Genomic DNA, 15,622 nt, shown 5'->3' on the forward strand with positions numbered 1-15,622 from the left:
CAGTACAGCAGTCCATTCTCAGTAAAAGTAAAAATATGTTTAAATTCAGTCTGTGTTTCAAGCCTTTATATAGAAAGACTGGTGGGTGTGATTTCCTTTGGAAATTCCCTGGGCATATAACATTCTAGAATTTTCTAATGAATTGTTTGTGAGTCAGAGATTTTCTGGAAATGATGTAAGAGTAGGTGGTACTCACAAAAGAGGGTGGGGCTTAATAAAAGTGGGCGGGTTTGTGAAAAGTGGGCGTGGCTTAAGAAAAAGGACGTGGCTTATGAAAAATAATCTTGAGGCTCAGGAGGTGGTCAAACAAGAACATTAAGAGAAGTTTATCATTTTATCTCTGCTTAAAGATATTTAGACCAAGAACTAAGTTCTAAAATAATATTTGTGAATATACTCGATGGTGATGAATGTAATAGGAAAAGTAATTTATTACCTGAAGTAGAACATGGACAAATATTCATTGGCTCACTCTTTGAATGGAATGATAATATAAAAGAAATGTTGTTTTAATCAGTGTCTCAATGGGACAGAGATCTTAATTATAATCCCAATTTAAGTCAGTCCCTTAAGTTAGTCCCAATTTAGCATTGGGGGGTTGGAGGGTGGAGGAGGGGAAGGGGGCAGAGATTAAACTCCTGGTTCGAGCTTTTGAGCCTTGAGAGAGAGTTTTTTTTTCAATTCATTTGTATTATCCCAGTCTCCTATTTTGAGGTTTAGGGGTTAAATAAGAGTTTTTCCCCCATTCATTTGCATGGGGTAAATGAGGACAAAATCAGACTCCTGCTTCAGGCTTTTTAACCTTAAATCAGAGAGTTCCCCCTTCCCCCACCCCACCCCCCCCCCCCCATTCATTTGAATGACTGCACTAGAAACCCCATTAATCTACTACTTCTACCAACTATTCACACCTTGATTGGGCAATATTTGCCCATTCTTCTGTATAAAACTGTTCAAGCTCAGTCAAGTTGCGGGGGAGTGTTGATGGACAGCAAACTTCAAGTCATGCCACAGATTTTCAATTGGATTTTGGTCAGGACTCTGACTGGACCACTCAAGGATATATATTTTTGTTCCTTAGCCACTCCAGTGTAGCTTTGGCTCTGTGCTTTGGATCATCGCCATGCTGAAAGATGAACTTTTGTGCCAATTTCAGCTTTCTAGTGGAGGGCAGCATGTTTTCTTTGAGGATTTTTCTGCATTTTGCTCAATCCATTTTCCCTTCTATACAAACAAATGCCCCAGTCCCTGCTGATGAGAAACATTCCCAAAACATGATGCTGCCACCACCATGCTTCACAGTAGGGATGGTGTTCTTTGCCTGATGTGCTGTGTTAGGTTTGTGCCAAACATAACGTTTTTCATTTCGGCCAAAAAGTTCCATGTTGGTTTCGTCAGACCACAAAACTTTTTGCCCCATGGCTTCAGGAATCTCCAGAGTGGTTTTTTGCATGCCTCAAACAGGACTCAAGGTTGGCTGTTTTGAGTATTGGCTTCCTTCTTGCCACCCTACCATACAGGCCAGACTTATTGAGTGCTTGGGATATTGTTGTCATATGCACACAGTGACCACTCTTTGCCATAAAGGCGTGTAGCTCTTTCAAAGTTGCCATTGGCCTCTTGGTGGCCTCTCTGATCAGCCTTCTCCTAACTTGTTCAGCCATTTTGGAGGGACAGCCTGATTTAGGCACGGTCTTGGTGGTACCATACGTTTTCCACTTCATAATGATTGTCTTGACTGTGCTCCAAGGGATATTCAAGTCCTTTAAAATATATATTTTTTATCCCATCCCCTCATCTGTGCCTTTCCACAACTTTATCCCAGAGGTCTTTTGAAAGCTCCTTGGTGCTCATGGTTGGGTTTTCACTGTGGAATGCACGATACAGCAAAGAAAAACTACAGGAACAACTGATTATATTCTGAAATAATCAGAATCACGACAATTTAACACAGGTGGAGGCCAATTAATTTGGTTTGTGATTTTGAAGGCGATTCGTTACACCTGGGCTAATTTACAATTTCGATTATAACAGGAGGTGGACACTTATCCAACCAAAATATTGTAGTTTTGTATTTTCAATAATTTTCTGAAATTTGTTGAATTTATTTTTGACTTTGAAGTTGTGGGTTGGGATGTTTAAATAAAGATGAAAACGTCTGATTTAATGCAATTTAATTCCATGCTATAAGGTAACAAAAGGTGAAGATTTTGAAAGGGGGTGGAGACTTTCTATAGGCACTGTATATGCTGTTATTGACCGAACTGGGCACACCCAACTGAAAATAATTTGCCATTTATTTTAAACCCCATTTCAATTTGATGTTCACTCAATGATTACACAGGTCTGCAAAATGGAACTTTAAAAAAATAGTTTCCAAATGATAATTTTATGTTACTATATATATTTTTGGGGTGCTACTTCGAAATATCAAAACAGTTTTTCTCCATCACGTAAGGTTTTCTTACAAATTGATTATGAAATATACAAGAATTTTAGGTAAATTCGCATATGGTAAGACAAAATGAAACTAATAAAAATAAATTTGGTACTCTATTTAGCAAAGAGAAATGGCACAAATGCAATTAAAAAGTAAGACAATAGATTCTTTACAAGTGCTCCAATCATTTTTTTAGGTTCAGCACCTCAAAATCTCTTCTTTCTCACTTGAAAACTACACCTGGAACTTTTTCGTTTGTGAGCATTTGGTGGACTTTCACGATGCAACATCCAGCAGTAGTCGGCCATCATACTGACATTCCATCTTCCCTGATATCTTCTTTCCATCTCCTTCATATCTTGATGAAACCTTTCCCCTTGTTCTTCACTCACATCCCCTCGATTTTCCGGAAAGTAATCCAAATGGGCATGAAGGAAATGAACTTTAAGGCTCATTTTACATCCTAAGGCCTCAAACTTTTCTCGCATTCTTCCCACGATGCCTTTGTAGTTTGGATCCTTGTAATTACCCAAGAAGTTCTTCATCACATCTTTAAAACTAATCCATGCATCTTTTTCAGGATCACTTAGAGAGTTTTCAAAATTTTCATCCTTGACGAGTTTTCTTTTATCTGGTCCAACAAATACACCCTCTTGAACCTTGGCATCTGATAGAGCAGGAAACGTACTATGCAAATACTTGAAGCCTTCTGCATCCTGTGGCAAAGCTTTTACAAATTGCTTCATCAGGCCAAGTTTTATATGTAGAGGAGGCAAAAGAACCCTTTTCAGATTCATCAAGCTTTCTTGAAGGATGTTCTTTGTCCCTGGTGTAAGTGTATCCCTACTTGGCCATTGTTTTTGAGACCAATGGAGGTCCTTGGCTCGACTATCCCACTCACACAAGAAACAAGGAAACTTTGTGTCGCCTGACTGTTGTCCAAGTAACATGCAAATTATCTTCAAGTCACCTTTATAGTCCAAATGATAATTATTACGCGTCCACCTCAAGAAACCGGGCCAAGTGCACCACTTAGCCAGAGAATGTCACGGCAGAAAAGATTTAAGCACCCCAATTTATGCTGTTTATTGTTTTACCATTGAAATCATTGTACGACAGGAGGCAGAAGGATATTTAACCAGTAATATTTTTTTAATCCCTCCAGTCTTCCTTTAAAACACTAATACTGATTAAAAATAACCCATCATGATTTTCCCATAATTTCCCAAAGTAATAGACTACAAATTTCAAAGATTTCAATGCAGCTTTGAATTATCTCATGACTTTCAAGATGGCAACTTCATGAGGTAATTACTTTGTAAAATAAGCTTCAGCTGGTTACAAATGGATGAAGGGTTGACTGTGAGCATGTTTGAAAAGTTTGTGTAGTGGATGTGCGAAGGAATCTGACCAGCCAGTCTTGTTGCAAAACGTCTTTAGAGGGTGAGCTTTGCAGATACTGTAGTGTGCAGATGAACCTGAGTCCAGAGAAGGAGTTGAGTGAATTCGGAACTGTATGCTGTTAAGGACCATATATACTGGCTAAAGGTGTGGCGAGAATGAAGGAACAGGCAGGCAGGCTTCCGTCTCGATGCAGTCAGCGAAAAATGAATGTTTTAAAGTCATCGCTGAGACCACAGCAAGGCAGCATATAAAACAATTACAAATCATGAGGAACGTTCAACGTACAGCAGTGTGAAATCGATTTGAAATCGGGGAATGAAGTTGCGGACCCAGTCCTGGTTCGCATGCAGAAGTCTCCAGATTCTCTCTTTAGTGGATGAACTGTTTTTTTTTTTAAATGACTTCTGCCTCAGAAAATGCCGCACACAGACGTTCCCTCTCTCGGTTCTCAAGTTTATCTCTCTCCTACCCCTCCGACTCAAACTGTAAGCAATTTATATGTCTCAACAAAGCCAATGACTACAGTTCTGGCACCGCCTGGCTCTCTTATCTCGAGTTGTTGTGAATTCCAAAGTTCTTCCTGATGTCTCTGGCAGCCTTGGCAAAAGTTCATTATGACCTTTATCAAGCCACTTGAACACTTGAACAAACACACTTTCTTCAATCAACAGCCCTGAATTCCTTTTGCGAAAAACAATTATTTTACCACTGCAAAAAACCTTTCCACCCACAGCTCCAGTTATCTGGTCGAAGGTTACCTGACAATTATATGTTGTTACTGGATTATAATACTCTGATGAAATGGTGCACTCAACTTTCACCGACAGCACAATTATATTTTATATGATTTTGTAACAATTTTGATGACTTCTTGTTGAGATCCGTTTCACGCATGTTAGAAATGGTGACAGATAATGTTCCGAATCGTTTTCTTACCCTCCCACCCCTGTTTATGCCCTCCCCAGAAAATTCAGCGAAATATCTCTCCTAATTACAAGTCCCCAGAAAATATTGAAGATTCCTGCATATCTCTTTTGAAAGGCATGCTTTGTATGAACCCACAAATACGGCTCTCAATGAAGGTGGGTGGCCATTTCACACCAAAATTATTAATGATTTGCTTTTTAATAAAACGCTTCTTCAAACTCACCAAATCCTGGTGTGGTATGCTTTTGAGTTTTTGCACATGGATGAAGAGGGTGTGTTTAATTCATTCAATTTCAGCTGGTAAATGTACAGAATTTTGTTTTCCAGGATATTATTCACCATCCATGGATGATCAGGGATTTTGAAACGGTGCAGAAACTCGCAGATGAAGGTAAAAAAAAATCAAAAAAAATCTGAAGTTTCTAACTTTACCAATATTTTACAATTTTATGTATTCCACAAAATTCTATCATTCAGTTGTTGGGACAAATTATACCATCCAGAGTTTGGCAGATTTCGATTCAGTAAAATTAAAGCAGCAGTAAAACCATCTCTCCAGTTATTATACAGAATCATTCCACTGTACCTTTCGTGTCTGGTTTGGATTGTTCCAGAGAAACCATTGTAATTTGCAAGCTGGCATGTTCACCCTGAAATGCATTTCTTCAATCTCGTCACACGGAAACATCACCAATTGGAGAGCCCAACAAACGCTCACTCTACTTGTTCAAATGCAGATGAAAACCACCCCAACAAGTCACAACGTTTCTTCTGCCTACAAGCAAATCAGATTCCCAGGATTGACTCGTACATGTTTATAACTCGCAATGTACACATTTGTGCTATTTAACCATTTGTTACTCTGCCACGGACGGTGAAGGACGTTATGTTTTCACCCATTTCCTGCTGTTTGTTTGTTGGTCTGTGTACAGGATATCGTAAAAATTTGTGGATGGATTTGGATGAAATTTTGTGGACATGTTTGGGGTGTGACAAGGACGAATTGATTAGATTTTGGTGACAATCTGGATCCAGATCCGACTACTCGATTTTTTTTAAGTGATTCTTCACCATTGAGAGATGGTGCTAAACTGATATATAGCACAATATCTCAAAAATCTGTGGACGGATTCAGCCGAAACTTGGTGGACACGTTGGGTGTGTGGCATAGACGTATTGATTAAATTTTGGTGAAGATCTGAATCGAATCTGGATATGAGAGTTATTAAATTTTTTAAGTGATTCTTCACCATTGAGAGATGGTGCTGAACCGATATAGAGCATGATATCTCAAAAAGCTGTGGACGGATTCGGCCGAAACTTGGTGGACACGTTGGGTGTGTGGCATAGACGAATTGATTTGATTTTGGTGAAGATCTAAACCCGAATCTGGATACGAGAGTTGTTTAATTTTCAAAGTGATTCTTCACCATTGAGTGATAGGGCCAAAAACGATACATATGCATGTTATTTAAAAAATTCATTGGGTCCGAGATGTTCTTGTGGAACAGGCGTTGTGTGGCGGAGGTATGTGCTCAACCTTGTGCCCTTTTAGTTTTTCATGGAATCTGTTCATAGCTTAATTTCTGAGGAGTTCTCTTCCAACATATTTTGATGTTTAGATGACGAGACACAAGAAGATGAAGAGTATGTTTCTTTGAGTTCTTCAATTGAAGAGCAAGAGAGTAAAATAATGAAGGGAAACATTGAACTGAAGTTGGAAAAACAGGAGGGAATAACAATTGAGGATGACAATCAAGTTGATCGGGTTTCTGCGGTGAGTACACATTTCCAGTGTGATGTTGTGATGATGAGGTTCAAGTAATTTATAAACAAACTTGTTACATTGTTATGAAAATGGGGTTGTTTGCTGTATGATGTCAGAGGTTTGTTTTCACACATCGGAGTTTTCATCGCTTTACTAATTTCGTAGTTAGCCCTCGTACGCAAAGTGAAAAGTGGGGTTAAGCAATTGGTTAATTTCTGTCTCTCCTCTCTGTTGAGGAACAACTTGGTTTCAATTGAATGTTATACTTTGAAAAAATCGGAACATGAATTGGATGATGAACCTGTAGTTGAGCAGTACTTTGGCTCTGAGTTCATCCTGATTGCACATGCGCAGGGAGGAGTGAGATAATATTTTTACTCTTTCTGCCTGTCTGACAGTCAAACAAAATTGAAAGTAATTCCAAACAGGAAATTTACTGTTTTCAAAGACATCGTAATGGACACATATAACAGAATGAGTAACAAATACTACCTGTTAAATATGGTGGTGTATAAGATAATGGCATCGACAGCGGAAAGTCAACGTCCAAAAAAATTTTCTTCGACCTTTGAAGTCGATTTTATTTTCGTTGAATTATATACTTGAACATTGCAGAGCACAAATCACCTTTTTGACACTTTTAAAACCCTCCCGCCTGGCAGTAATTGGACACGTTAAATTAGGTGGTGTATAAGACACCATCAACGGTGCTAAACATGGATTTTTTTTAAAATATGACTTTTGAAAGCATTATTTTATTCCAATGGAATTGCAGGTAAAGCTTTGTTATCCGGTATCTGCTGGACTTGAGTGGTGCCGGTTCGTCAAGAGTTGTATGCAGAAGTTATTTACTTAAAAAAAAAAAAATTTAGTCGAAGGCTTGTCACACGTACACACACACGTACACACACACACGTACACACACACGTACACACACACGTACACACACACGTATACACACACACGCACGCACACACGCACGCACGCGTACACACGCGTACACACACACGCACACACACACGCACACACACACGTACACACACGTACGCACACACACACGTACACACACACGTACACGCACACGTACACGCACACGTACACACACACGTACACACACACGTACACACACACGTACACACACGTACACACACACGTACACACACGTACACACACACACACACACACACATGAAGGTATTACATATTGTGAGTAAAAATGCTAGAGTGTATGGGTACTTTCCAATCGAGTGTGCTGAGCCAAGTTGTACAGACACTTGGTGACCTGTACCACGCCGACAGGTGAATGAACATGAACATGATGACAACTTTCCCAAAGAATGTTGTTTTATTTTAGAATGAACATCATCATACATAAGGAATATTTTTTGATACAAGCAGTATGGAAATATCTCGCAATAAAGTGTACAGATACAACTACAACGACAACATGCCAAACGATGAAAGTGTTACAGAGAGGTATTTTCAGCACAGGATAATAAGCTACCAAGTGTTCATATCAGAAGAATGAGTGAATGATCAACGGAAAGGATAAAACAGATAAACGGAGGTTTGCAATGCTCAAGAGCAGGAACGTTGCGTGACACGGCAGATATAGTATGAAACGAAAATGGCGCCAAAGGCAGGAAATGTTGTTGTTGTTCACGCTGTTGCCATTGATATTGTAGTTGTTGTTGTTGCTGAGCCTCAACAGGTGTTGCCTCTCCTCAACATGGCCCCCGTGTGAATGAGCTCAGGGGTCGTTCAACATTTTAAGAAAGTTAAACAAAGAGACACGTTCACAACACTCACACACATGCATGCATATATATTCCTTGAAGTGTATAATGTCCGTGTGAGGGTCTTCTTCCATCATCTTGAGTTGCTTCCACCAGCAGACATAACTTGTTGATAGATCGTATCAGCCCCGAGCTCTTGGCCTTGACTTCAGCTGTTCATACAAACCCATCAGCGCCAGGGAATACCCTCGTTACTCGGCCTAGATGCCAATGTCCGTGGGATATATTATCATTGATAAGGAGGACTCGGTCATTGACTGCCAAGTTGCGTCTCTCCAGGATCCATTTCTTTCTTTCCTGCAACAGAGGAAGGTATTTGCGCACTCATCTGGTCCAGAAGTGGTTTGAAAGGATCTGGCCCCTATGCCACTGCTTGCGTGAATGTACCTCCTTATCGTCGAAGGTTCCTGGTGGAATGGCTAGACATTGGCATTCCTGGAGAAGGTGACAAGGTTTTTTGGCACCCAGTCATTCGAGTCATCGCTGCTTGGACACAGTGGACGAGAATTTATTATCCTTACTACCTCAGCAAACACTGTTTGAAGAGTTTCTCAACTGACAAAGGCATAAGGGTGACCTAGGATAGCCTTCATCATTCTTCTATCACTCCTGAAGAGTCGCTCCCATACTCTCAGAATTCCTCCACCTGCTTGTTAAGGGTGATGTTGTCTGTTGTTGTGTGAATGTGGTGAACATTGTGGTGTTGTCGCTTTGGTTCACCTTCCATGCAGCCAAGAAGAAAAAATCCAAGGCAGGACTGGGTGGCTATTGGATGACTTGGCCCACCACAGTGAACCTCCAGTGAGATAAATGCCTCAGGAACATTGGTGCCATTTATCATAGAAATCTTCTTTCAGTCAACTTCAGGCAGTGGAACGCCTTGCAGGTGGGGCCAGTGCCTCTTGTTCTTGATAACGAGCTGGTGACATAAGGTAATTTGCAAGTCCCTTTCTGACCATACATGATATAAATCCAATTGACAGTTTGTTGTTGATAAACAACTCCACAGCGATACTGACCCTTTCTCCTTGATGCTGTTCATCATATTTACTCAATGTCGAAAGAACTAGGTGATTTCCCTCTCAAGTCTAACTGTTTGACTAAGGAGGGGTACATAACCGTTATCTCAGGTCCTGAGTCGAGCATCACGTATGTGTTGGTAGTATTCCCATTTTTAGCAACCACTCGTAGCAGTATAACTTGAAGTAGTTCTGTTCCTGAACCTTTAATGGCAGCAGTACCACAAGAAGTAGCAAGGCCATTTGCTTTGGACCCTGGGATAAGGCCTTCTGTGGTCCTGTTGGTGGCTCTGGGCTGGGATTCAGGGATAAGCAAGAGTGTGGTGAGGAGCACCACATCCGGATATGTTGCATCTGAAAGAGCTGAGGCATACTCCAGTGACGTGCTTCGTGGTAACACCAGACTGAATGACAGGTGTGTCCTTCAAACAATTCCGGCATAGGGCTTTGATACGTACAAATTCGAATTTCTCTCAAAGGGTTTTGGCCTTGATTACATCACACATGTGCAGAGGATGATTCTGGGAACAGCAAAGACATGCTCGAGGCTTCCCTCTCTTTTTGAAGTAAGGCTGTCTCCGGCTTTCTGCAAACGTGGCTTGGTTGTTGCTTATAGCCATCTTTGTAGGCCTTGGTGTGTTCATTAGGCCTCGGTGAACACGTTCATATTCTTGGTGAACACGTTCATGTTCATTCACCTAAATCTCGGATGCATCCGCTGAGTAGTAGTAGTAGTAGTAGTAGTAGTAGTAGTAGTAGTAGTAGTAGTAGTAGTAGTAGTAGTAGTAGTAGTAGTTGTAGTAGTAGTAGTAGTAGTAGTAGTAGTAGTAGTAGTCGTCGTCCTTGGTGAATTGGTCTTAAATTCCAACCTTTTTTGCGTCACTGAATAAGTAGGGTTTGACTCCATGAATTTGCTGTTGACAGGGTGATTCATTGTGGCTTGTTCACAAACTTGACAATGTCAGCAAAAGTAGGGAATCGTTGGCTCTTTTCCTCCAAATCATGAGAGAGATGGGTAAAATTGTCCAGAAGGTGTCTAGGCAGTCGCTCCACCATGTCCATCACTTTTTCTTAATTGATGTCACTCAAGCAATCCATAGCTCTTAACATTACCAGTGCCAAAGCGGTTTGATCACCGAACCTTCTGAGGGAGACTTTGTCACCATTAGGTATAGCTGGTCCCTTGATTAAGTTGCTGATCAAGGAGTTCATGACCAAACACGGTCGGCCATATCTCTCCTCTGGAATCTGCAAGGCTTGCTGTATTCTACCTCTTATGGCCTCAAAGCCGGTAACTGCCTCCTTTGTCTCGCCACCAAGGAATTGTAGGTAGCGTGCCATCTTGTCATCTAGGTCCTTCCGTGATATTATGTGGTGATGAAATCGTTGACGAAAGAGAGGGAACAGGTCTGGTGTTCCAAAAAAAAACTTCTCAAGTTGTACTGGGGGTAAATCTTTGTTGAAGGCCAGTTTTTGTTGTGTCAGCGAAATCTGTCATGGCTGCTGCAACTATGGCCAGGACTAACTCATGTGAGGATGGAGCAGATGATGTCAGCATTAGTGAGGGCACCAGGGTAGTTGCTACAGGTGGTGCCCTTGGTATAAATTCACTCAGCCCAATTCCTACAGTTGAGATGGTAAGGGTCGTTGTGTCTGTGGGAAGGGGTAGAGCAGACATTGTTGTTCGCACTGGCTCTGGTGCAAAGGCAGAAGCATTTACCAACCGGAGTAGTTGCTGAGGAGTTTGACGAGGTCTGGGTATCCGACTCCTCGGGTTTTTCTCCATCCCCTGTGTCAGGCTGTGTCTGTGTCTGTGGGGTTCCTTGAGTTTCCACCGTAGCGGCATTCATTAGCAGCATCGGTGTCCCAAATGACTCAGATTGCTGCTGAGCCGTATCCATCGCTCGAGCCTGATCGACTACCTTTTCAAGAGTGGGTTGCGCTTTCTCTAGTAAGCGTTGCCGTATGTGGGCTGATCTTAGTCCTTGGATAAATGCCTCCCGGGTCGCTTCATTTCGGTGTTCCTCGGCGTTTACGGCCCGGAAGCTGCCGTCTTTTCCCAGCTGTTTCAGAGCTTGCAGGAACTGATCGATTGTCTCCCCGGCTGCTTGCTTGCGTGTGTTGAGAAGATGTCATATGTATACCTCGTTCTTGCGCTTCACGTAGAGTGCCTGCAGCACGTCGATCGCTGCTTCGTAGGTGTCACACTCCGAGAAGAGCCTGTATACGCTGGGCGAGACATGATTCACTCGGGCGGCCAATTTGTCGGCTCCCTCTTCGATGATGGTCAGATCGTGTGAGAAGGAACGGAACCAATGCGACCATTTCATTTCTGAGTCAGTCGCGTTTGGGTCTGCGTCGAACCTCTCTGGTTTGTAGATCTTGTCCATCGTTGGTTGAGAGAGCCGAGAAAACCAAATGGAATAAATTGAAATGAAAACGAGAGAAGAACCTTCAGAGTGTAGGCTTTATTCCATTTGATTGAAGCCGCTTCTACGGGCACACCAGGGAATACAGGCGCAGCAAGGAGTACATAAGCAGTAAGGTATACACGTGCAACTAATCACCGCAAAATAAATCAGTATAAGCCCGGAGTCCGATATACTCTCAATTCTCACCATTCAACGAGCACCAAGTGAACCGCCGCCGTAAACGACAATGCCCCTGGGACAATCATTCCCAACCGAGCCGAACCTCAGCTTTATCTATTCCGTGCTCGAGCCGTGCAACATGTGATCACACGTCACGACCTTCAATTCACCACACCGTGCCCGCGAGTAATGGCACTCAGTTGTCCCGCACATGCCATCTTCGCAGCGTGTAATTTCTCTGTACACACTTCTCTGGTTTTCAACATCACGGACGTTTGTTTTTGTCGTTAACTTGTATGAATCGCCGAGTCGATTAATGTTCAGGCGCTTGGTGACCCGTACCACGCCGACGGGCGTACAAACATTAACATGACGACAACGTTCCCAAATAATGCCGTTTTATTCGAGAATGAACAAATTCATACATAAGTAATATTAGGTCATACAAGCAGGATGGAAATGTTAAGCAATAATAGCGTACAGATATGACCACAACATGCCAAATGATTAAAGTGTTACAGAAAGGTATTGTTGCGAATTCGCGCCCGCCGGCGTGCGAACGGCCACGTGACTCGAATCGTGACACGTCGCCCACCGAACGGACAATTCTGTCGTAACCCTCTCGGACTAACGCCGGGAGCTAGTCATGGGTGGGCCTTTCGGCCTCACCACGATCGTGCCAATCGGCCACCCGCGTGGGATAGGGTTGTTTGCCAAACTCGACCTACCTAAGTACCCACACGGAGGGTAGACCGGGCGATCGCACCTCGCCGCAGGTCGACTCCGGACACGGGCCGCTTAAGCGATCCGTTCCGTACTATCGGGATAACCGAGCGGTGTTATCGTCAGCCTCGACGGTTCCGATTAATTATATCGGGCGTATTAAGCCCACTACCAACCCTTTACGTGAAGCAAAATGGAGATTCTATTAAAGAAAAGACGAAGCGAAATGGGAAAACAGTTCAACATGATGCACATTTATTCCGCGGCACATGGAGAGCACACATGTACAATTAAAACAATTATGCACAAAAAGCAAATGTAACAAAAGAAACAATGATACAGAGATACTACTGAATAAGACCGACACACGGCAACACTTAACAGTTTTACTTCACCAGACTGGTGCCACACACACACGTTTACACAGAAACAAAAGAAAAGGCCACCATCAAAGACCAGGGGGCAGACGGGGCCTGTGGGCCAATATTTGCGCGGGACCTGAAGGAGCGGTCAGGTCCGCAAGACCGGGTGGGTCCTACCCGCGTCTTCGTGCTGAGCCGCAAATGTGGCAGCGCGGCGGTGCCCCGACTTCGTGCTCCTTCGCGGGTTTCATTGGCACTGCTTGGAGTGGGGTGGGAATGGGGCCCCCTTTTCGCACTATCTCAGCGCAGGCGAAAGGGGGAATTGTTGATGCTCTGGGGAAAGAGTTTAGCTGGCTTGCTTGGGTCCCGTGACGAGCGATTCCACTGCGACCTCGTCGCCGACCGCCGTCTTCCTTGCCTCCGACCCAAGCTCCTCGGACTCTTCCCCCAATTCTCCTCAGCCGACTGCCGAAAACCACCGGGACGCCCTCGCCTCCCAACTCCACTCCGCTCTTCCAAACTGACTCTGCCTTTCTGCCACTCTCCGCTCTTCCAAAACTGACTCTGCCAGATTCGCCTTGCACTCGGCGCTTTATAGGCCAGCAGGAGAACCCGTATGCAAATTTCCGGATCCGGATGAGCTCGTGGGCGGAGCCACGCTCGCCCATTGGACGGAGAAAAAGGGGCGTGAATCTCCCCTGATCCTAGAATTTGCATATCTCGATTCCACACAGACGCGTCTGGAGCGGGGCCAAACCGCCCCGCGCTTGCTGATTGGACGGATCAGAAGTGGGCGTGTAGCATTCCTGATCCGAATTCTCCTCGGAAAGGCCGCATTGTGCACTCGCGGCTCGACGCGTATCTTGTACCAGCCCAGCACAGCCCGACGCTCGGTGCTCACAGGTGGTGCGGGAATGGCCGTAGGAGAGAGGTGAAGGTGGTGGAGGGTTTCCGGCGGTGGCCGATGGCCATGGTGCCATTTGGAATGGCGGTGATGCGATGTTTGCGGGAGCGAGTTGTGAAGGTAAAGATCGTGGCTGTTGGCGTTGTTGTTGTGAAGCGGCGTTGTGGTTGGTGGTTGTGTGATGGCGGTTGAGACGTGGTTGGTTCAAAATAAAGATAGAACAGAAAAACGGCTATCTCAAAGCGTCGCAGCCCGAATGAATCACATTTATTCCCTCTAAACAACGGGTTTGGGGCTAACTACACATGTACTTACAGAGATATCTCACCGACGGGACCTGAATGGTGGTTTGCGAATTTCCACAACCACAACAGTATTTTCAGCACAGGATAATAACCTACCAAGTGTTCATACCCGTAGAATGAGTGAATGATGAAGGGAAAGCATAAAACAGATAAATGTGGGTTTGCAGTGCTCCGAAGCAAGAATGTTGCATGACATGGCAGATATAGCCTGAAAAGAAAATGGCGCCAAAGGCAGGAAATGCTGTTGTTACTGTTGCCGTTGATGTTTCCGAGCCTCAACAGATGTTGTTGCTTCGCCTCAAAACAAGTGTTGGATTACCCTGCAGATGAAGGAAGAACATGGTGCACTTCTTTGGGGGTCTTGTTGCTCTTATTTGGGATATTTCAATAAATCCTGGAAATCTGCTTGCTTTGCTGACTCGTGCCTTTTCTTGCATAAAAGAGGAGTGCAAAATGTGCAACTGCATAACTTCCTGTACTGCATAACAAAGTTGCTTCTCTGCGAATTGGATTGAAGTATCGAATGTTGAAGCATTAGCCCATGTTATTTTTTCCTCTTCACAAACATCATTTTCTGATTCTTTGTCACTTTCTTTTGGTTTCTGTGCATGAAGTGCACTGTTTATAAGTTTGGAATCACTTGGAACGTGTCATTTAAACTTGTTTGTCCACTTCAACCCAATCTCGTATGTCATCATCACGTTGCTTTTGCAATGGGTTTGTGGAGGTAACATTCTTTACCATGGTCATAATGTCTGCTATGGTATTTTTTTTACGTCGCACATTAAATCCCTCAAAATCATCTTTATCAGAAGAGCCTTCAGCGAATATTACAATGGGCCACAGCTTCCTCCAGTAGTTCAGCGGATAGGTGAAAGTATTGTGCACTTAATGATAAAAGCATCAAGATTGGAACAGAGTTAGGCCATATCTAAAGGAAGATTTTTAGCCACAGGGCCATCGCAGAAATGTCCTGAGGCAGCAGTGGCAGTAGTGGCAGCCATTTTCCAAAATTGCTGCAATTTCCATGCACTTTCCACATGTCTCGGATTGGGACATCTCGTCTCTGTACAATTTTGATATATTGGAACCATTTCACATTTGTAAAGTTAGTCATGGTGTTTTAAAACCAAACAATGCTGTCTGGTGCACATCCATGTTGGTGCTAATGTCACAGATCTGCTTTAAACTGATAAATGGTATGTAAGCGGTATGCTCAATACTCTGCTGTGATACTGAGCTGCACTTTCTCCTGTACATTCACAAGTTGCTGTACATGGAAGAACTGCCTTAACACATTCACACAGTCCTCTACAGCCCTTCTTACAGCCACATCTCAAGAGTTCCCGTCAGGCCTTTGATGCTTATATAAGTGTTGTCCAGC

General features: G+C 43.3%; 1 protein-coding gene across 1 annotated transcript in view; it reads left to right on the plus strand.

Moving 5' to 3' along the window:
- Positions 1 to 15,622, plus strand: part of LOC147018634 (uncharacterized) — a 195,090-nt gene that overhangs the window by 89,174 nt on the left and 90,294 nt on the right. The window contains exons 7-9 of the mRNA XM_085898518.1: positions 4,810 to 4,926; positions 5,099 to 5,162; positions 6,394 to 6,548. Of these exons, the coding sequence (XP_085754644.1) occupies positions 4,810 to 4,926; positions 5,099 to 5,162; positions 6,394 to 6,548 (336 nt within the window). The remainder of the gene's footprint in view (positions 1 to 4,809; positions 4,927 to 5,098; positions 5,163 to 6,393; positions 6,549 to 15,622) is intronic.

This window comes from Eptatretus burgeri, chromosome 10 (assembly GCF_056783735.1).
Source record: "Eptatretus burgeri isolate ZD-2024b chromosome 10, Ebu_testis_v1, whole genome shotgun sequence".
NCBI classification, from domain to species: Eukaryota; Metazoa; Chordata; class Myxini; order Myxiniformes; family Myxinidae; genus Eptatretus; species Eptatretus burgeri.